The sequence below is a fragment of the Tenebrio molitor genome, chromosome 2, assembly GCF_963966145.1.
Source record: "Tenebrio molitor chromosome 2, icTenMoli1.1, whole genome shotgun sequence".
NCBI lineage: Eukaryota > Metazoa > Arthropoda > Insecta > Coleoptera > Tenebrionidae > Tenebrio > Tenebrio molitor.
This window is the reverse complement of record NC_091047.1, coordinates 5,538,890-5,561,706: the sequence shown is the minus strand read 5'-3', so window position 1 is coordinate 5,561,706 and position 22,817 is coordinate 5,538,890. Positions and strand designations below refer to the sequence as shown.

General features: G+C 38.8%; 1 protein-coding gene across 2 annotated transcripts in view; it reads left to right on the top strand.

The window, feature by feature from the left end:
* The first annotated feature begins 3,516 nt into the window (after positions 1–3,516).
* Galphao (G protein alpha o subunit) overlaps positions 3,517–22,817 on the top strand; it is a 39,928-nt gene continuing 20,627 nt past the window's right edge. The window contains exon 1 of one of the 2 annotated variants that reach the window (XM_069039589.1): positions 3,517–3,892. In XM_069039589.1, the coding sequence (XP_068895690.1) occupies positions 3,775–3,892 (118 nt within the window). In that variant the 5' untranslated portion in view covers positions 3,517–3,774. Of the gene's footprint in view, positions 3,893–12,095; positions 12,499–22,817 lie in introns of those variants that run through there. The other variant, XM_069039590.1, reaches the window with a different exon arrangement.

Genomic DNA, 22,817 nt, shown 5'->3' with positions numbered 1-22,817 from the left:
ATAAAATTATAATTTTTTAGCTTACGCTGCGTTTTATTCAGGAAAAAGGCACTCTTCCAGCGTTAATTGTACAACTAGGTGCATACAAGGAAAAAGCGACGATTCTACTCGTCACCCACTTATTACACCTTGATTGTGTTAATCATTATCGAAAAAACGTAATGATATCGTTAATTATGTTGTCGGCTGATTAATTAATTGCGTGGTTAACGCAAAGCAGATTGTGGAAGGAATTATTGCCTACCAAATAATACGTATGTACTTCAGAACTGGAACTGTCCAAATAGCACAGTCGAACACGACTTTCGTTGTAACAAATTATCACAAACAACGCATTTTGACACTGTTAGAAGACAGCACGGGAAGACAGTTACATCAGCGCCATACGTATAGCAAATAAAATCCCCAAGATAACCTGTTGTTCCCCTGTTTCGGTGAAGTTTGCCAACTGCGATTTATATTATTTGAAATATGAAATAGGAAATAGGTATGTATTTAAAATATAGTTAGAGTAGACTATGATTTATATTTTGTCTAGTAACGATTGGTAAACTGTTTGGCACTGACAGTTGTCAATAGTTTTATGTCACGGTCAGAATAAACGCGTGTACTGTGCTGTCCAAGGTCACTGCTGTGCTGTTTAAAAATTGCATGTTGCCAACTTCATAATAAAATCACAGCGTACCCCGTGGAGGGAGAAAAGACTCCCTCCACGGCCTACCCGAATTTATTTGAAGGCACGGAATGATAAGTCAAAATATAACGGGTGTTCAAAAGTTGCCACGTTTACATGCAGTTTAGAACACTCCTGTCATTACCTACCTACTTAATCTGCATAACCTAAAATCAAACTTCTTCTTTTTAAACCAACACTCACAAAAATGCAAGGGCTATTCAAAACAGATTAGTTTCTGAACGTATTTAAGGTATGTGTTCTGTGGTATTTAATAACCTACTTTGATCGATGTAAAGTCGATTGCAAAAAGAAACGAGTAGGTACTATCGGTGGACATAAAAAACTGGGACAAACATCAAATTTGTATAAAGTCAAAAATCACAAATATACATCGTGTAAATTTGACTTTTTACAAATAAGGTTATAAAAATTATGACATACCAATGACACACTGTCAGAAACATCAAGTTAAAGTTCAGTTCTTTAATCACAAACTTTATTTTGATGACAAATCAAAACTCTGATATACAATGAACAAATTTTGGATGTCCCAGCTTTTAATGTCCACCGATAGTACATTATGGCCGGTATTTATAGTCCAAACTTAAGTTAGACTCAATCTTGAGACAGACTTGAGTTCCGATTTGTATTTTATAAACAATACTTGAGCATTGATGAGCACTCAAGTTTGACTCAAGCCCAAGTTAGGGGTTAGGTAGACTCAAGTCTTGCTTACATGAGTTTAGAGGTCCAAAATTGTCTCTGTACTGTCTGACAGTTGCTGTTTTCCTGTTTTTCGTTTCGTTTCAATTATATGGGTAGGCACTAATGTTCAGATTTGAATTTTAGGTGTAGGAAAGCATTAAATACCTATTTATCGCAGGATGGAAGATTGTTTTCAAAAAAAGCCGGACATTTAAATTTCAGTAGCCAGCTTTTTTCGGAAATGTAGTGTGGGTCTCATTTTTATTCCGTTAGGCTCATTATCACTCGTGAAATACCCTGTATTGCTTATTGGTTCACAATTTTTTCAATTGCTGGGCCGTGCGTACTGTAGCTATTATACTGGGTGTTAATCCTTTCCTAAACACTATTTTTCCGTTCTACCGAAACTGTATCTGTTTTTATATTTTCTATTGTCTCTTCCATATCGTGTATGAGAGAAGCCAACAGAATTTTCTCCTTTAAACTGTACGGGATTTTCATTTTGCAAAGAATTCAAAACAAGCTGTCACAAGGTGTATGGTATAACCATAGCAACTCGACTCAAACGAAACTGGAGTAAGACTCAAGTCTAACTTTTACGAGTTTGGCCGAAATAATGACTATAATACGGATCTAGACTTGAGCAAAACTCAGGACTTGAGTACAACTTACCCAAGTTGGACTTGAGTTGCCGACTATAAATACCGGCCTATAAGAATCAAGACCACTGAATTTTCCTATTTTTATAACATGTAAGTCAGACTTTTCTGACTTTTAATGGCATGCTTTTTCAAATAGGTTATGTCTGACACAAGGAATGTCACTACGTCTGACGTAAGAAATGAGAAGTTTTGACATTTTGCTTGGCTGGGTAACATCAAAATTGACAACAAGAAGGATTGAAAGCCCTAGGTTTTGGTTGTGCACCAAATTTTTTATTTTTTGAACATGCGCATTTAAATTTTGTTTTTCATTCTATTTTTCAAATTTGACAATAAAGAGTCGACGATATCATTTCCTTTTATAGAATTTATGAATTTTCCTGTCCAAATTCATAAAAATTCAATGTACTGTCGCGAGCAAAAAAAAACTGGTCGTCAAAATCATGCTTTGACACAACAGAAAATGCTCCATTGTAAAACGGTCGTAAATATCATAACCTATCATGTTGTATGACATGAATTGTCATTTTTTTGACATTTCGTTGACATGGGCGTGATCAGGCAGGGAATTTTTTTTAATTTGTGACAATCTAACCAAATTTTGAAATGACATTAACGACCAGAATTTTTTGCTTGCGACAGTAATTTTACGAAAATGTTAAACGAATAATAGATACAGAATAATGGAAGTGATATCGATATGACAATTGGAAATAGATGGCGCCATCTCACACTTCCTAATTTATTTCAGCTATGTTTCTTTCCTATTTTTGATAAGGCATTTACCAACACAATACGATCAGCATACACGCATGAAAACCCAAGGAAATTTTATTTGCCAGATGTTTGTCTTGAAAACTTAATAAAAAAACTCTTATTAAAATTCTAACTGGTAATCTCGAGATCTGAATATTATTTTGTTTCTATTTTTCGGTGATTTCACTTCCGTGGGAATGTTTTTCGGTTGGAACAAAAATTTCCTTTGTTTGGTGTTCAAGTTTAAAAACTGGAAAAGGCGAGAAGTATATTTTTTTTTCAAGTGTATTATATTTTGACGTGTACTGTGTCGTCGATTCAAGCTAAGACAATACTTTGTATCTCTCGATCTGCCTACGCCGGAACACGCCTCGTTCGGAACGCGACACGAACATGTTAATTTTGTTCTGTCATTGTCGATCTGGCAGTTGCAATGCAATCCTTCCTGCTCGGTCCAATCGTGCGATAATTTGTTTATTTATGTTTTTCCTGTGCGGTTCTATATTTAGCTGGGCACGAATTATAATTCCCACCCGGTGCGAACGCAGAAATGCGTGTTCGCCGGCGGCGGAGGTCCATCCGTGAGGACTGAGGAGGCTCGGCTCGCCAAGATGGGGCTCGTCCTTGACGGCGGGCGCGCTATCAGACGTCGGGCGACAGCGACGCAGAGGACGGCGCGGCGCGGCGGCGGCGGTGGCCGCCATGCGTGATTCCGGCGCGTGCGCAGCCGTCGGCGGCCAGCATCGAGCGAGTGTGCGTTCGTAGCGGACGCGTCCAGCTCCGTTGTGTCAAAATTCCTGCTGCACAGAGCGAAAAGGATCGGTGGTCGGTGAGAGGCGCGCAAATCGTGATATGTCAAGTTGGCGGAGGCAGGCGCTCTACCTCCGGTGCTAGTTGGTGCGAAGAGTGGGTGTTTCGGCGACACGGAAGGGACCACCAGCCGGCGCGACGTTTTGCACGGAGGGAACCTGCAGGATGGGGTGCACATCTTCGGCGGAGGAGCGGGCGGCCCTCGCCCGCAGCAAGCAGATCGAGAAGAACCTGAAGGAGGACGGCATCCAGGCCGCCAAGGACATCAAGCTGCTCCTGTTGGGTGAGTAGGGCGGGGGTTCGATAAGCCGTCTGGGTGCGGACTCATGCGCAGGCCGCCGGACACGCAGCGCGACACACGCACCCTCTGCCGCCGCTCCCGCAGGACTCCGGCGCTCCCGCCGCCTCCGGCTCCGACGCCGCCGGCGACACCCGGCACCTGTGGCGTCTCGACACTCCTTCGGCCCGGACGCGCGCTACTTCCTTTCGCAAAACGCGATCCCCGGAAAATCTGCTCCGGCCGGCTCTAAATTAAATCAAATCCGGGGACCCTACTGTATCACTCGATACATCCATCTGTCAAACCTACCTGGCTGTCACTTTGACACGAGTCAAACCGGACGAGTCAAGTTACGACAATGATTTCGGCTTTCGTGGCGTTCACATCGGACGCACCAAATCTCGTCCTACGTGTTGCTTTCCCAAATGAGCTATCCTTGAGGCTGAAGCGAGGATCGATAATAAAAAATTATACGTATTTCACTGTTTGCGTGGTAACTACCATTTCTTTGTTCTTTGTTACTAAAGTGATTACAGTTTTCGTCGATTACCACAAAAAGCTACGCCTGATGATATCATTTTTTATTAAAACGTCAAATGAAAACATTATCTTGACTGGAGTCACAAAAAATTCTAAAGCTCTTAAAACTCAACGTTTATCACACCATTGTGACAACTATTTTCTTGAATTCACCTCACACGCAGTTTCTCTGATCGATCTTTCAAATTTTAAGGGAACATATTTTTTTGTAAAAAATATATCGTTTGAAAATTTCACAAAATTCTCGCAAAGCAGTTTAAATCAAGCTCCAATATATATAAAATTTATAATCCAGTGGGTTTGCTTTTGTTTCCGTTAACTAACTTCGTGAGGTGTCAAATCATAACACGTCAAACGTCATTTATTCATGTCATGGTATGAATTATTTTTTTTGCAAAAAAACAGTTTTTCTCAGATCTAACCGACGAACATGATGGATTGATGATTGACAATTATGCATCTGAAGGAAATACTAACTACAGGGTTATTAATTATTATAAATATTTCTTATATCGCAGTTGGCTGTGATTTATTGGTGTACGGTGTATAGATTTGCCACCTCTTCTGGATTTGTAAATTTGACATTTGACAGCTTACACTTGTCACTTTCGTAGTTTTCATTGTTTATTATTTCTCAAAATATTCGTTAAGGTGTTTTCAGTTATAGCTAAGTTTTTCAAGATTATCTCGTGCACGACATTAATTAGGTAAATTGTAAATATTTTTCTTATTTTAGCAACAAGAAAAATAGCTTATTCCCTGAAACAGGATACATTTATTGTAATATGTTATTATGAATTAGATTGTTAAACAATGGCGAGTGTCTCAGTGTTGTCTTTGTGCTGTTATAGTTTTTTTTTTGTCACTTTGAATAAAATTTTAAATAACTGAAAATACGAAATTTGTGAGGATTTTTTTACTTTATTACGCGACCAAATGGTGACCTCAATTTACCTTTATATTTATATTTTTTTATAGTGCAGTTACACTATCTATGGTAGGTGACAAATTTGACAGACAAGAAACACTTATAATAAATCCTGTACAAAGCGATCTGCGTTTGTATAAGAGGGAGAGAAAGAGAAGGCGACCTTCTTGAGAACAAATTTTTTGAAAATTTTCTACATAAGAGGAAAAAATAAACTATGTATCTGGAACCATAGATCTAAAACAAGATATCGGGGAATACAAATCACCTACTTGATTTGGAAGTTCTACAGAATATCACGTCATTTTTGACATTTATCTCATTACGAAGATGGCCGTGGCGTTTGAATTAATCTGGGCCCGGATTTTTCTCGTTACTCTTAATTAAACAACAGATTGTCATAATACGGTTAGATATTTTTCGCTATCAGTGCAGATCTAGCAATACGAAATAGGGAATTTCCGCGAACGCTGCCCGAAATAAATCAATCAATAAAGACGTAAAACACAAACAGAGCAAAAAAGTTAAAACAGTTTTCATGGCCCGCTAGTTGTAAAATTGTTTTGAATTTCTGAAATCCAACATTCTTCCGTTCCCATAAAAGCGGCTATAAACAAGACATGGGTTGTTTGTAAATGAGAATTAACAAGTGGAGGACGAAGTGTCCCTCCCATAAATGTCTTCATTCACGGTGCGACAGGCGATCATTGATGCATCGAGCGCCATCTGCGTTAAAGTGTGTTGAACTGTTGACGTTTTCTAAATATCGAACATCTTTTCGTTTGAATCGACCAGACAAACAGACAGATCTCTCTCGACTCGTCTGTTTGTACAATCGCTCCGACGCTCAGCCGGACGCGTTTTCGCGGGGGTGGGAATCAATCTCGATCGACAGTTTGGCGTCGATGGCCACTCGAGCGCGTGGGCGTGATCGATGCCCCTTCTGATCAGCCGGAATCGTTTTAATGCGCGATGCGTGTCGAGAGTCGGCGACAAATCTCCCTGTCGAGATATTTTATCATCTTACAAACTTCATTATGCCCCATTCGTTGCCGCCAGGCAAATAAAACGACATTTATGACCCGGGACGACAACCCTCGTAAAGTCGTATTTTTAGACCGCCTGTATAACGTCGCCGTAAAAAACTTAACATTATTATCAACCCTGCGATGGTCAGCTCGTAAATTCTTCGATACCATTTTGTCAACGTCATCTCCGTTTTATTAACGACGAACGGCCGAATTTACATTTGCAGCGCTAATCCGGATTTTAGGATAATTCCGATTTAATTTCCAGGCCGTTTTACGACTTTAATAAAATCATCAGCCGCGAGTAAACAATCTGAATTTTAAATGGACAGTGCAACATTTGCATCTCTCCTTGTTTCGGTGCACTTTGAAACTCGATCGACAGCGATACCGCCAAGTGCGAATGGATTTTGTTTCAATCTGTTGTTGCAAAAGAATCTCAGCGTATTGTTTAAATAAATCGACAAATTAATGTCAGGGTTGCGTGTATTTAACATGAATCTCTCGAATAACATTAGAAACGCCGTGAACGCGACCAAACACTGTTGCGTCATTGTTAACAGCGCTTGTAAATACCGAAAAGAATTGCAAATATTTTCCTAGATCACGCTGTCATTTGCAAGGCAAATCGACTCTCTTGTACCGGGTGGTCGTCCGGGGACGCATAGATTACACGGGTCGACAAAATTTTACTTTGTGAATGGGGTTTTAAACCGTTTATGTTCGAATGTTTGTACCTAGATAATAACACTCTTTCCTTTCTACCAGGAATCGGAAACGACTGGATAAAAAGCGAAAACACATCTGTAATATTTTCATTAATCTTATTAGTTTTTCAAGCAAAAATCGTCTTTAACAACTACGATAGAATCTTTGTGGAGGTATTGGATTCTCTCATGGGCTGTGACCTTGGAAATATCTGCGCTGGGGCGGGGCGATAAACCAGTGAAAAATCTGTAAATGAAAACTGAAAACGTCGACTAGACAGGAGAGAGTGACGTAATGAATGACGATGTTTTCCGGTCGGTTTGTAGCGCCTAGTTGAGACCGATATTCGTCGTTTGCACAGATATGACTCATAGCCCATGAGAAAATCCAACACCTATAACATTTAACAGCGCCCTTTGGATGCACCTTTTCTCTTTTCTTCCACTGTTTGCACTCACGTTCATTTTTAGATCCCAACAGTAATCCGTCATCGTATTTACGTTTCAACGACCTTGTTATCTTATTTTCATTTCTTCGATATCTTGATGAAATCTTTCACCTACGGGACCGAGATTTTTAGGCAAAATAGTCCCAAGTGTAGATATAAAAAAACAATTTTTTGTTCGACACTGTCAGAATTTGAGAATTTTCTCCTATAGTCTATTTTTTAATCAAAGAACCACAACACCGCAATTTACACCCAAAATACAGCTGACAACATTGTACACTTTTGACATAGGTTGAAAAATCTCATCATATAAAAATTGAGGTTATTAGAGATATTAGTAGCGCAGCATGTTATTAAGTTAATAACAAATAATAACAATTAATTTGATAGTTTAATAAATGTCTTACTTTGCGAGGCATTTTTAATAACACGTTCAAATTTTAGCTGCAAGTTTGCGTACTTTCAAGGACATTAAAAATGACAGACGTTGGCTGGTATAGCCAATAGATATCATTAAATTCCCTAAATTTGGTAAAATTTTATATTTACAAACCTAAATCAACAGGTCGTGGTTCTTTGATTAAAAAATAGACTGTATGTGAACGGATTTTGATAAATGTCACCACTTGTCAAAACGATACGTCAAACAAATTTTAAAGATTTTAAGCGATTTGGAGCTTTTAAGGGGCTCGTCGAACAAAAAAGCGTTGTATTCAACTCGTTCGTGCCAAAAAACCCCAATTTACACAAGAACTCGTCAAATAAACTACTATTTTTACGCTCACGTTACATACATGGAATTTTTGTAACTTCTTCCGCAAAATAACATTTTGATAAATTCAGATACATTTGGAAATTTATTAACAAAACTGCCGAAAACACTTATCCTGTTTTGTTTCATTACGGCAGGTTTAATGTAAAGTAGAGGCAACAATATTTTTTCTGGAATGAGATCAATCCTTTTAAAACATTCTTTGTCCAATGTAAACTACATTTTCAACTGTGCTAATTAAATTCTTATCAGAAACTAATTGACGGAAGTTTTTCTGGTTTTCCTAGTGCTATATTATGATGGTTTTACTTTAAGTTTATAATAAATGAAAAGGAGGTTATGTATCTAAAGGAAATATCAAAGCATACCCAAAAAAATTAAAAGCGGACTAAACTCTAACATTTTTATCACTATTGTGACATCTGTTGCTTCAAATCAGCTCATACACAGCTTTTCTTAAAGATTTTTCTTTTGTTTTTTTTTTTTCATAAAAAGTGAACCACTAAATGTAGAAAATTGCAAATTTCTTAAACCTCTCGAAAATATATTGTTGTAATATTGGCAATTAAATTAAGCTGGAGTATGTAGAAAATGTGTCCAAAATCTTGTGTTTCTTCGTTTCCGTTTCCGTATGGCGTAGCGTCGTCAGCTGTCATAATATCATAGATGATTTATTTATCGAACGAGCAGTGGTGTGGATTATTTTTTTTGCAAACAGTTCTTCTGAAAACTAATCCAGGAAAGTTTTCCTGGTTTTCTTAGCGCCACATGATGGTTTTTACTTTGAATTTGTGATTGATAGTGATCAAAGTGAGGTTATATATCTGAAGGAAATGTCAAAGCATACGAATTAAAAAGATAACCTGCGTTTGTAAAAGAGAGAGCGACAACCACGGCGTTGTGGATCACTAATTTTTTTGAGCGCTCTTTACAGTTTCTTTAAATTTTTTCACATAAGGGGAAGGATAGATTTAAAACAACAGATCTATCTATGCAAATAGATATCGAGGAGTAAGATTTAAAACAGATTTAGAAATAGATATCGGGTACTACTTAATTTGGAAATTCCAAAATACGTATTATACACGTCACTTTTGACATTTATGGCATTGCGAATATGGCGATAGCAAATCTGAATTAATCTGGGACCTGTTTTTCAGATAATTCTTAATTAAACCTGCAAACCAACATTAACAACAAAAATAATAGTGTGGCGTAGAGATAAAAATATTTTTCCAGAAATTAGGTCAGTTCTTTTAGGCCATTCTTCTTTGTCCAACGTAAACCACATGTTTTGTACCAACCACCATTAGGCGACCCATTAGCTTCGCTTCAGAAACATCAATGAAGTAAAAAATCAATAAAAGTCGTTTGTTTCTTCAATTCCCTGATTTTTCGAGTGATTCTTTTATGACACCGATGAAATTCTCCAAATCGGTGCGCCGCCACTGCTCCAATGACTTAATTTTGTCAGTGTGGAGAATTTGCGCAAAGTTTAGAGGTCACTGACATATGGAAATGAACCCTATCAAACTGGAGTGATTTATGATACGGTATCAAGGTCCTTCGTGATTGTCGACAGTTTAAAATTTTATTTTTATGCAAATTCGATTACGACTCACCTAATGCGATTCTAATGGAGTGGCGGACGGGAAAACTATCCCCGAACTTCCCAACGATTTTTAGGGCATCGTTATTAACAATTGTTGTAATAAATCACCCTCGAGTGTCCCACCATCGTGCAGATGTATCGCGGGAATCGCTCCGAACGCTGACCAATACGGTAGTAATTACGCTCGGTCGACCAATTAAACTTATTTAGTTGTTAATTTACCACGACCAGTGATTACGGCAGAGTCTCTTTATGTAATTTATAATATAATTCAGGTGTGAGGAGGTTCGTCTATGCCATGCTAATGAAATTCCGGTTGTTTCCTAGACGAGCCATTAAAATATTTTATAAGGAGAGATTTTTGAAGGCTCGCACTCGCACCAACTACAAATTGACGGTTGAAGCTTCTACGTGGCGTGGAGGCAGCGGAATCGTTAAAACATGTAATTTACCTTGTCTCACTTGAAACATTTTCACCACAAAAGTGATCAGATCGAGATTGTTTCGTATTTACCTGCTCATTAAAATTCTTGACCAGTTGGCAACCAGAATCGGTCTAGTTCCAACCGATTTCATTAATTTCGCCGCAAGTGACGACACTCCAGGTGTAATAATTCTGTTCTGCGTATCCTCATTCTTGGGTCAACACTAAAAATGGAACAATTTATTTATAGTAACAAAAATAATTACAAAGCTGTGCGATTGAAGATGTTTTTACTTCATCTGTATTTTATTGAATTCTGTTCAAATATTTATAGGCGAAGTGTTAGGTGGAGGTATCGAAATAACAAATTTATCAGCGTATGATTAATAAGCTGGTTGATCTTAACAAGTCGACGATGGACAAAGAAAAATCGAGTCTTGTCAAATTTTTTCACAATTGCAACACACGTAGCGCCTTCAAAATACGATAATTGTTTAAAAAATGTTTTGTTTTCGTCGATTTGGAGTGTTTTAATTCAGCCAGAGATCAAGGTTGGTCTTGATAACAATTTTATAACTTGCATGGGTCATGCAAAGAGATAGTGAATAATCCAATAGCGCCGATAAAAATTACCTACCGCGCTTGAAACGGTAATCGTGGGTTTGTGCAACCTCTAATAAGAATTTACTGCATCACAAATAAGCAAAGGTCTTTCGGTGTGACCTCTAGCTCGTGGTGCTTTTCCCGCTTGTTCTGTGAAGTGAAAATTGTTGAGCAAATCGCGTTTTCAGTTTCATTTTAGTAACGATCGAACAAATTGCATGTCACACCACTACACATATTGATTTTATTTTTAACGTGTAAACGTTGGGGGCCGATCTGCAATTAGAAATAATTATACGAGCAATTTCTGCACACTCGTTTCCGTTTACCTATTTAAACCTCCATTCCATAACTGCTCGGCTTTTCTAAATTTACAAGCACTTGGTCCTCCAAGAAGCGCAGATGAAGCAAAGCAGATTTTTTAGACCGCATTCGAGGGCCAAAACTCGCTCCCCACTCGACTAAACTGGCTCTTTTCTGTTAATAACGTACAAATGTTGTTTACCGAAGATCGAAATGTTTGCCGGGAAAAGTAAACACCAGCGAAACTTGTACTTCCGCAGTTGTGTTTTCAATCAGTCTTATCTGATAGTTTTATGGTCGATAAGAGTATTTGTAAAGTGCGTTCTTCGGCGACACTTTCCAACTCAACTGATTTTGCATGAATCATAACCTCAATCGGGGCCAACATAACCTTCAGTCGGAAGATAAACCGGCGAAATTTCAACGACCTCCTCTAGCGCCTGCATAAATTACAGACCGAATGAATCGATTCGTTGCATCGTTTCGATAAATCAAATCAATCAAACTGCACCTATTGACATTGTTAGTTGCGCGTTTGCCCGGCGGCGCGCTGTCGGCGCATTTCTTCCGAGATGAATGATAAATTGTTGAAACGATTTTTTCCGACGTGCAGGTGAGTTATCATTTATCAATCGGCGTTGCAGTTTCGGCGGACATCGCAGTCGATATTGCGCGATCGGGCAGCAGTTCGATTTGTATGCATCGACCTGGAGAGGCCGACACAATGCCCGCGCTCCGCAGCGCAACAAAATTTCCTTCAATTCCGTCCGTCTGGTATTTTTATCAGACGCACGTCATTGCGTAAATGTAGTGGGGGCCCCACCGTTTGACGTCCTCTGCCGAGCACATGTGCACCGGAGGGGTAGGGCGCGCTGAAATGAACCATCTGCCGATGGCCACTTCGATCTGTCGCTTCAATCTTCGTCGAATCAGTTGGCGGTGTTAAAACGGTGCTGGTGCGTCTCCCTCGGAAAAATCGCGTTTCCGTGCCGGATGTGGACTCGTGATAGCGCAGAGTGACCTGGAGAAACGCCGCGATTGCTTTCCCGCGACATGCTCTGAGCGGGTGTTTTCGTTCGGGGTGTCGCAAATCTGGCCAAGACGTCGTGCCTCGAGGACTGCGCCATGGGGTGCACGGTTTCGGCGGAGGAGAGGGCGGCCATCGCCAGGACCAAGCAGATCGACCAGACCCTCAAGGAGGAGGGCCAGCGGGCCAAGAGAGACGTCAAGCTGCTGCTGCTAGGTATGACGGCGGGAGTGCCGCGGATGTTCGCGTGATTGTTGCCGGATGCGGCCGACCGTGCGGAAATTTCATTTTGTAATCGCCACATCATCCCCGAAAGAGAGGTAGTCACGACTGGAAGGGGGGTCCTGTTGCGCCCCCCGCATCTTTCCGCGCGGAACTCTCCACTCTTCGATCCGCAACAAACAAGCAATAAGTGCCCAAAGGTCGTTCGTTCACCGAAGAGACGCGCTGCAACTGTAATTTCCGGTGGCCCGGTCATTTCCGGCCAGTTCTTTTTTTATTCGCACTGTTGTAACTCTTCAGAGAACAAAACCGCCAAGCTGTTTCACTCCTTCCGTGTAGTACACTCTCCCTTGTTAAATTTTTAATTCGAGGCGATAATGTTGTTGAGGGCTTTTAAAATTTAAATCGACTCTGCATGTAAAGAGTGCTCATCAAGTATGCAACGCCCTCAGCATTATTAATTCATAAGGTCGATAAAACTCTGCGCAACCTGTTATTAACAAAATACCCTGGCCGCTGCTTTTGTCATGATGTAAAAAAATAATTGTAGCGGTTTCGATTGCACTTAATTAGCTGACGTTCCGCCAATTAAGCCCAATTAACGTCGTGTTTTCTCACAAATTTATTGAAGATTAAACGAAGGGAGGCTGACGTAATGGTCAGGAGAGATAAATTGACACGACAAATTAAAATAGTTTATCGCTTCGCCGCTGGCGCTGCCCCCTTTGACAGGTGACGGCCGCGCTGACCCAACGTGTGACGTCTCTCGATTTCGCCGTATCTCGATACGATCCGAATGCTAGAAATGTCAATTATCACACGAGTGCATATCCGCGTCGGATAACAGATTTTCCGTTTCAGCTCATTAGTCCTGATTAAGCTGATTAAAATTTAATGAAGGTAAACACAAAGATTCACTTAGCCGTATCGCATTGCAGCTATGACTGTCGCCGACTTTTTAATTACCAAAATGTTCCAAACGGGCGTGTCGTGACGAAATGTGATTAAAATTTAAATAATACATATTTCAGAGGTCAAATTGTGTTGAGGGTTTCGTAATTATTGCGGAAAGTTCCGTTAGTAATATTTACTCGGCGGTTCAGTAAGTGTTGCAAAAAAGGAAATTGTTTCTAATTAGGGTAATCTTTATTATTACGATCGTGAAAGAAAACAACTTGCTCATGAATCTGGCAACACCTCGAACTGTTACATTATTAAAGCTAAATATAAAAAAGTATACGAAAAACAAACGAATGAGATTCTTTATCGATTCAAAAAGTGTTTTGTGGGCTTTGTGTTACTCTCAAAACACGCACTAATTATTATTTATGGAACGTACTTCATGTTTGTCTTGTGGGGGCACGCACCACCTTGTTGGAACATAAAATTGAAATACTATAGATACTTTCAGGATAAAATTCGAATAAAATGATTTATTCCTAAAATTCCAAGACGAAAATTGAAGAGTTCACATCTTCGGTTACGTTTATGGATCGCTTAACGCCTCGACCCAGATACGTTAACACTGTTCCTTCAACACTATCAGTAACATTTCTGTTCGTCGTTAAAATCAATTTGTCGCAAGCAATTGAGGTACTTTTGGTGTTGTTGTTCAGTAAAAACTGCTAAAAGGAATTTTCTCCTGAAAGTAAAAGGACCATTAGATAGCTTTTTCTTTTTTAAATTTTTTATCTAACAGAGTGAATACCTATCACAATATCTTTGTTAACACGATAATCGTGATACATAAAACGGAAACACCCATAACAAAAAACAACTTACACGGAATTCCTGTGTATGTATTTAAGTATGGGTTTCTTGGAATTGTTGTTTTGCTGAATATTGTATATCACAGTGGTGACGAATTGGTGTGATTTTACGTTGGGGAGCTGGTACGAAGGGGTCGAGATTAAAACTTTACCTAGAAAAAATATATTTGTGTAGTAAACATAACGGTAATGTAAATGTAATATGTATGCAACATGTATGTAACACGTATGTAACGTGCGTGTAAATTGTAAATTGACAACAGTTTTTGTCTGTCAGAAGGACACCTGTTATGTTAATACGGTCCACCTTTGCCTCCGATTAGTCGCTCTTGTCTGATTATGCAACGTTGCTTTTATCCTGCAAAAACGCAAACATTAGCGTAGATTACACTGTATCAACAGCAGCAATCTGACACTCCTGTCGCAAGTTCGTGGAATCGCGGAAGCCTCTTCGGTGCCATTCTTGGCATCGTGGGTTTTGTTTTCCAAAACAAAAAAATTGCGATTAATTTGCCGTCGGTGGTGCGTTAACGCCGCCTCCCTATAATTTTTCCGCAATCAGCAGCTCCCGTGACGCAAAAGATCGCCTCTGTGACGACATCGCAGTAATAAAAATCGACAGAAACAAAGCGCACTGCATGACCATGAGCAGAAAACACATTCCTGCTAACAGACAACAGAGAAAATTATAACCGTCGTGTTAATTATTCACGTTGCGAGTGTCCAACATACGGGGTGTTCCGCGTGGGGTACGACGCATGGTGGTCACGTGCGCTACGTTACTTTTTGCGCGTGGGTAATTGATTCGGCGCAAGTCGTAGATCAAGAGACGAAGAAGCCATCGGGACGTTTGTTCTTCGTCGGTTGCGATTAAACTCTTATCCAGACAGAATCAATTACGTTTATTGTGCTAACACGCCACTCCCACACGCCGCCGCGCCGTTATTAAAAATAGTATCTGACAATGCCTTCGAAATCCTTGCAACAATTTCCCTCGCGTACTGTTTATTTATGTAACAACACGGTTTTACGTCATCGCACGGTGCGTTCCTGCTCATTCTGGTTATAAAATTCGTTGAGGTGTCGTCTCCACCGAGCTGAACAATCTATTTGCCCAGCTTATTAGCGTCACACGTGTATTGTTTACCTTCGCCGATACAAGATCTTCACACTCAATAATTAGCGGACGAGCTAAACAAAATTTTTATCAGTTCGTTCCAGCAGGAACACGTTTCGGGGCGGCGATGCTGGTTTCGGCACATGGTGATGTTACGCCGCTGGAACCGCACACAATTTTGGTTGGCCTGCTTAAGCAACAGTTGAGGTGGCAGATCCAAAATTCTATTTTCAATTCAAAACACAGAAGAAACGTTTTGAATTTACAAAATGTCAGTCGCCTGTCGAGAAAGCTAAAACTATAAGAAATTTAGAAAAATATAGGGGATGTTATAGCCTGAAGGGCAAACGATGCAATCATATTCTCGTTTGGACCTCACAAATAGAAAATATAAATATGGCAGTGGTGGAAGTTTTCGCAGTTGCAGATGACAAAACGCTTTGATCATGAGGAAATTATCGAGGCGTGATGATCCGTAAAAGCTAACTTCTGATCAAAAGTAACGCCAAAGTTTTTAACAGTAGAAGACAGTCACCAATTTTGTACCCATAAAACCTGCTGGTATGTTTCAATGAAACATTTCGAAACATTCAAAGAAATTCCGCTTTGACCGCACCACAGTTCCGCTTTCCCTAAATCCGTTTGAAGTGTAACGTGGTCTGCATAAGTCGATATTTTATAAGTCATCGCCATATAAAGGCATTCAGAATCGAGATTGAAGGTAGTCATTTATGAACAAAATAAAAAACAGAGGTCCAAGAATGGACCGTTGGGGAACCCCAGATGTTGGCAAATTTGAAATTGAGAAATACCAAATTAATATTCACTAGGTTGTAACATTTTCAAATTTTCGTCAAATAGCGACAATTGCAAACTAGGAACAAAACGCCTCAGTGGAGAAAATTATAAAAATCGTTTACACTTGTATACCGTGCCTTCAAATAAATTCGGAATTAGAGCAGGCTGTGATTTATATATTTTGTTGGTAGACTTTTTAGTAGTGACAGTTGTCAAATTACATAATTCAAATTACAAAAGTTGTGAGGCATTCATTTGCAGCGTGATCAACAATGATTGAGTCTGTTCGCAATGAAACAATTGCAAAATTTTGGTGTTTTCTTGTCTCGTAATTGGCACTGACCGGATGTTTAAACTTGACACGGCATTAAAAAATGTTTAGGTTATGTCGGTTAAGTTTATCCTATTTCAAAAATGGTAAATTTGAAGTTTGCCTGTCAACACTGTCAAAGCTGATAACCGGAAATGCGTTTACTTTACAGTGGTACCAAAATTATTCAAATTTTCATTGTTACCAACAGATTCAGTCATTCTTGATCACGGTGTATAATTTTCATTACATATTGGTAATTAGATGCAATTACCACACAACATTTTTCTTCTTGAGAGTTATTTTTGAAGTGGTAGCTTAGAAAACGGACAATATGTTTATTCAATTAAGTGCATACAGGAGTTGCGTCAACAGTTTCCTAATCTTGTAATCACTTATACATACACAGCTTGTAAAACAAATCCATGCTTGTGTTGTTGACAAATTTCGTGAAACTGGATCAGTAAGCCGTAAACCAAAGAGCAAGGCACTTAGAAAAAGAACAGCATATTGCTAGTTGTTTTTGGAAAACAATGACATTCTCGATAAGTGCTTGTTTTCAGACGAGGCGTGGTTCCATCTTTCAGGATATTTAAATAAACAAAACATGAGAATTGGTCCCCATGAATTTGTGGAAACTCCATTACATCCACAAAAAATTGATTTGGTTAGCAGTTTCGAGAAGGCGAATCATCGGACCAATATTTTTTTAATCATAAACCCTAACTGCTGCAAGCTTTATTAGATGGTTTATTAGAACCCTTTCTCGATGAGTTACATGACGATGAACCGAAGGGTCAGCAAGATAATGCTACAGCACATTCCGCTCGTCAAACAATTAGTTATTTACAAGATAACCCCCTAACAATTGGAAAACATGAAGCGCCGAGTTCCTTTGTCCATTCAAACTGAAGGACAACATTTTGAAGATTTGCTCTAAGAATAAATATGTTGTTTTGAATTTTGCATTTCCTTTATAAATTTTTATGTCAAGATCAAAATAAACACAATAAGTAAACACAGCACAATGGATTTTTCTTTTCGCACATTTTTTATGTTTTGCAACAAAAAAAAGATCACAATTTGTCCTGTTATTTGGAGAGTTTTGCCTGTAACGAGACCAAAATTACCTTCCAACAAACAATATTGTGAGACAAGTAAACTGGAAGCCCATGTGCCGCCACTGGCGTATTTCTCCGACGTAAATAATCTTCCTGGATCTGTTTGGATAATCCTTCGGGCGAAATAAAACTCTAATTAGTCTGTTGGCTAAACTCAGTTGTCCAAAATCGATCGAGTTATTAGCTATTAATTTGGCAGGGTTTCGGTTAGTCGTTAGCGCCAGATCGCGCACAGTTAGTTGCAGTGGAACAATAATTACATTTAAATTAAGGAAATTGCCAATCAACCGGTTTACGGCTGTGGACTTAAGAATTGTTGTGTGCCGTTAGTGCCGACGTGATTTTATTGGCGGCGTTAAAAAAATCTGGCACGTTGCCAGACCGTGTCCGACTTTGACACTGTCTCTCTGCACAGAAAAAAAAAACAATTTGTGAAATCTGGAAGTCACGTCCGAACTTGAGCCGGGCCAAAAGTGGCGGGGAATTTGTCAGCGCCGAGTCGAAACGTCGCCAATTTAAACGTCAAATTAACAAAAGGTCAGACTTGTTGTTTCGTCGATCGTAACACCTAGCATTTAATAAAATATAACGCGTTGACTCCACTTAAGAGGTTAACAGACTTCACAATCAGTCATTTTCATGTTGTTCCACTTCATGCCGGAGGAAACATACCCGGTGGTGACGAGAAGCAGAACCCTCTTGTGCTCCATATTTTGGGCTAAAATTAAATCGTTCAATTTATTAGGGAAATATAATACATAATTAGATTATTCGTGCAGGACTAAGCGTGACAACATACAACGTGATCAAGAATGACTGAATCTGTTGGTAATTTTAATGATTTTGGTACCACTGTAATCTAAACGCATTTCCGGTTGTCAGCTTTGACAGAGTTGACAGGCGAATTTGACGTTTACCATCAAAGCGTCACTTTTGTATAGTTTGTCCATCGAGAGATTGGTTGACATAAATGTCACTAAATTCTACGTAGAGAAAGGAGTAGCTAACTCACGTAAAATTTGAAATATATCCTTCAACCAGAGAACATTTTTGCCCTGAAATTATGCTCTAATTAATCTATTCTAGTGCATTTTGTAGTGTTGGGTTAATTTAATAGAATTTAAAATCTCCCAATCTCTCGCTGGACGAAGTTTAATAGCATGAACATACCCGACATAACCTAATTTTTTTTAATGTCGTGTCAAGTTAAAACATCCGGTCAGTGCCAATTACGAAACAGAAAAACACCAATATTTTTCAATTGTTTCATTGCCAACAGATTCAGTCATTGTTGATCACGCCGTATATTCTAATGTAAAATGTTGTAATGAAAAATATTGGTTAATTGCAAGAAGGTGTAAGCTGAGGATTAGATGTCATTTTGGATTTGCAATTCCAAAGACGGTATTAAAAATGTGGGGGCTTGAATACATCTTGAGTATTGAAGGATGCCGGCTATTAAAAAGTTAAAGAACCACTGCTTTGGTATCTTGTTAATTGCGTAAAAAATGAATGTTTACTTTTCTTGCAACACGATTTCAATTTTTTCCATCTGGGCAAGGCGTTGTAAGATTGTACAAGTGGTTTAACCGCAAACGCATTATTATTGTTAAAGTGAATCACTGGATTACGTCACTTTTAAATACTTTTTTGCTAATAATGTCTCAAACATGTTGATTAGATATTCCATTCCAACATTAAGCAGTGTAACATTAATGTTTTGGTTTTTAGAAAAGTCGTAAGGATGAGCATTTCCGGTATGGAAAATCGAATCGTGCAAACAAAAAAATTATAATCATGCACTTTACGTTTTTGAACAAAGGAAATTCCTTCAAATCGAATGTAGAGGTGATCCTAAACCACTCTTAGAAGGAAGATCATCTTAATGTACCCCCGGAGCCTAGGCTTATTTTTTATGTGTTTTGTAGTCCATTTTAAAGTATAAAACCTCACAAAAAGATTAGCTTCTGAGATGCATGATTTAAAAGAGGTGAAAAAATTCAAGTGTGTTTGATTTTTGCCGCTCCTCTAGCATATGGTGATACCAAATAGAAAAACAGAGGTTATGTAAGTCCATTAATGACAGGTTTTTGATAGAGAGATTATAGAAAAACTGAAGAAAATCACAAGCAAAACAACTAAAACATCGTACTCATAACTGACGCCAAAATTTAGTAATTTGACATTTGACTGTTGACATCTGATTTGGAAGCTTCAATGGCTCGACATAATTCGACACAATGAAATTATAGACCTGCACAATTTCATGGGGACTCTTGATCTACGTTCTTCTAAAGCACTTTGTAGTTTTTGAGAGATATTATTTCAAATCTAATTTAAGCAACTAATTTTTCGTAACGGTTTTGTACAATAAATACGTTTGAGAAAATCTGACTTAACGATGAGAAAATGAAGACACATATCTGTTGTTCCTGAAGAAACACAGCTGCTGTTCGAAGAATGATAATAACCGGGTCACTACAGATTCAGAAATGGTTCATTACGCTACTACATAGATTAGTAAGTGCAATATAACGGAATTGGGGAAAGATTTTCCGACATTCCGTAATTTAACAACCATGTAGCGTACATTATTTTTCGCACGATCGAATTTATGTACGAAACGGAAAAATATGTTTAGATTTGTGGCATTTCACAAAAAACCACGTGATTCATTATACAGGGTGTATCTGAATTACGTGTGTTAATTTTAACCAGTGGAAAAACTCGCCAATTTATGAAACTTTTCTCTATAACATTTTTACGAAAAAGCATAACAAATTGATTTAAAATCTGGAATAAATTAGCCATCAAAGTGTATACCCGCCTATAGGTAAGGGTGAAAATTTTCTGTTGTGATAGAAACGGAGCTTTGTAAAAAAAGTTACGTTGTTACAGGAAAAAATAAATAATTAAAATTAAAATTCTCATGGTTACAAAAAAATAGAAACTAGGAATTACACAAAACAACTCGTTTGATAAAAATCGGGGGGCAAGAAATTGTAGAAATCTTTTGCGAATTTTGCAAAATGTTATAGAGAAAAATTTCATAAATTGGCGAGTTCTTCCACCGGTTAAAATTAACACACGTATTTCAGATACACTCTGTATAAATGTCGTTGTCTTGGTTATTTTTCCTGAGATACCTACTTATTTTTGTTTTGCATAACAGTGTCGATGGTGTTGTAGTTCATAACCGTAGTGATCTTTGTTTTCTGTGGAAAACAGGCATAGTTTCGTAAATGCAATTTACACCATTTATTAAAAGCACAGACAGTAAGTGAAGAAACACGATCGTGCAAAAAGTAGTTAACAGCATCTTGGACGATCACTTTGGCTCTGATTTAACAGATGCTCAAAACGAACAACTCGTCGAGTTATGTGAAAAATCTCTTTAAAAATACAAAGAACACACACAGTGTTTGGAAATTGTAGTTTACAACACGTCTTAAAACTGAAATAATTTTACATCACGACTTGCTGGGCGACAAATAAAATACCTTTTTGCCTAGGGAATACGATTATTAGGTCTTTACAGCCCTGACTTGACGCGTTGTGATTTCTTTTTTCGAATAAAAACAAGATGTACCTAGTGTTTACGACTTTCAAGTCCCCAAGTCCCCATCGAGTCTTGAAAAATTAAAAACTCATTTTCCATCCAACATAGAATTACATCAAAAAGTGAATGCTTTAAAAAATAATAGTAAAAGAGGTGTTCGACAAATGAGATTATTAAACTTTTGGTGCGCTCTACCCTACCAACATTTATTATTGTTATCTATTGTACAACGAGATGAAAAGAAGTGAGTCAAAGTCGACTAGGACCGAAGCTGTATTTTCTTAAATTTAATTTTGTTGCCTGTAATAAAGAACTTCAGGAACATTTTCCCGCCAGAGTTACCAAGTTTTAAGAAAAACTGTTGAATTATTTAGAGAAAAGGGAAGTGTTGAAAGAAAAACCGGTAGCGGAAGACCAAACAAGAGCAGATGTAGTAGATAATGCGAGGGGAATTATGGAAGCAGCTCTATCCACATGATTTCGAAGGCAAATCACGAAATAAGCTAAAACATACGTTTTTCTGTCCGAAGCCTACTTTGACAATTTTTTTTTAAATACTAGGATAAGGATAGGACTTTTTATGATGTTCTTCATACATATTTTGCTTAATTTTTTTTTTAATGTGTCTGTGAGATGTTCAGCTTTAGAACCTCAAAACCAATATAACGTGTGTAACTTAAAAATCATCAATTAAACTGATATCTGAAACAAAATAAATGAGTTATCAAACATTTTATCTTCGTTGTGTAAAGAATAGTTATTATTTTTTTTGTAGCCGTAACTAGAACTGATTTCGTTCCTGATTACGAAATTAACTTCCGGCCATGGCGACCGAAGCGCCAACGGAACCACTCCACATTACCGCTTCTAATCTGCAATCTTAAAACGCATCCGACTCACACTTTGAGGAATTTCCCTGTGCGGTTTTCAAATTCCTCCGTAATCTTTTCCGCGGAAAAACGCCCATCCCGCTCAAAAATCTCGATGTTCTCGCCCACCACCTCACCATCACAATCTAACCTCTTCTCCGTCCGTCTCGCATCAGAACCTCCAAAAATTCACACAAACAACGTAACGCGACCCGAAGAGTATCCGCCCCGGCGGGAATGACGAACATAATTTTTCCCAGCAGGGAATTAACAATCGCATCCGCTTCCCATCGGATAGCCGTGCCATTTCTTAAATATTCATGTGCCGGCTGGAGCAGTTCGCAGAGCGAAGAATTTCCAAGTGCCATTTGCGAGAGGAAAAATCTCGCCTCGTGAATGTTTGATGGCTTTGTTGCGTCACCGCTCCCGGAAGCTCGACTCGCATGTGGAGCGGCTCCCGATGGCCGCCGCCATATGGTCGGCACGTTGGACCCATTCGAAACGGAAAAAAACGTTTGGTGTAAACTGTTTATTCCCGATAAGCTCGAGCCCGGTTCCCCTTGTTTGTTCTGGCGTCGAGTGGATCTTAAAAGTTCGATGGCAGATCTGGATTTGTGGTCAGCGTATGGCGGCCATATTCGGTGCTGACACTGTTTGCACAGCGTTTCTCCTATCGATCGCTCTCTATTATGGCGCTCTTCTGCACAATGAGGAAAAGGCGAAAGCGAATTTCTCCACAACCTGTTGTCGACATCCAGAGGACGGCGATG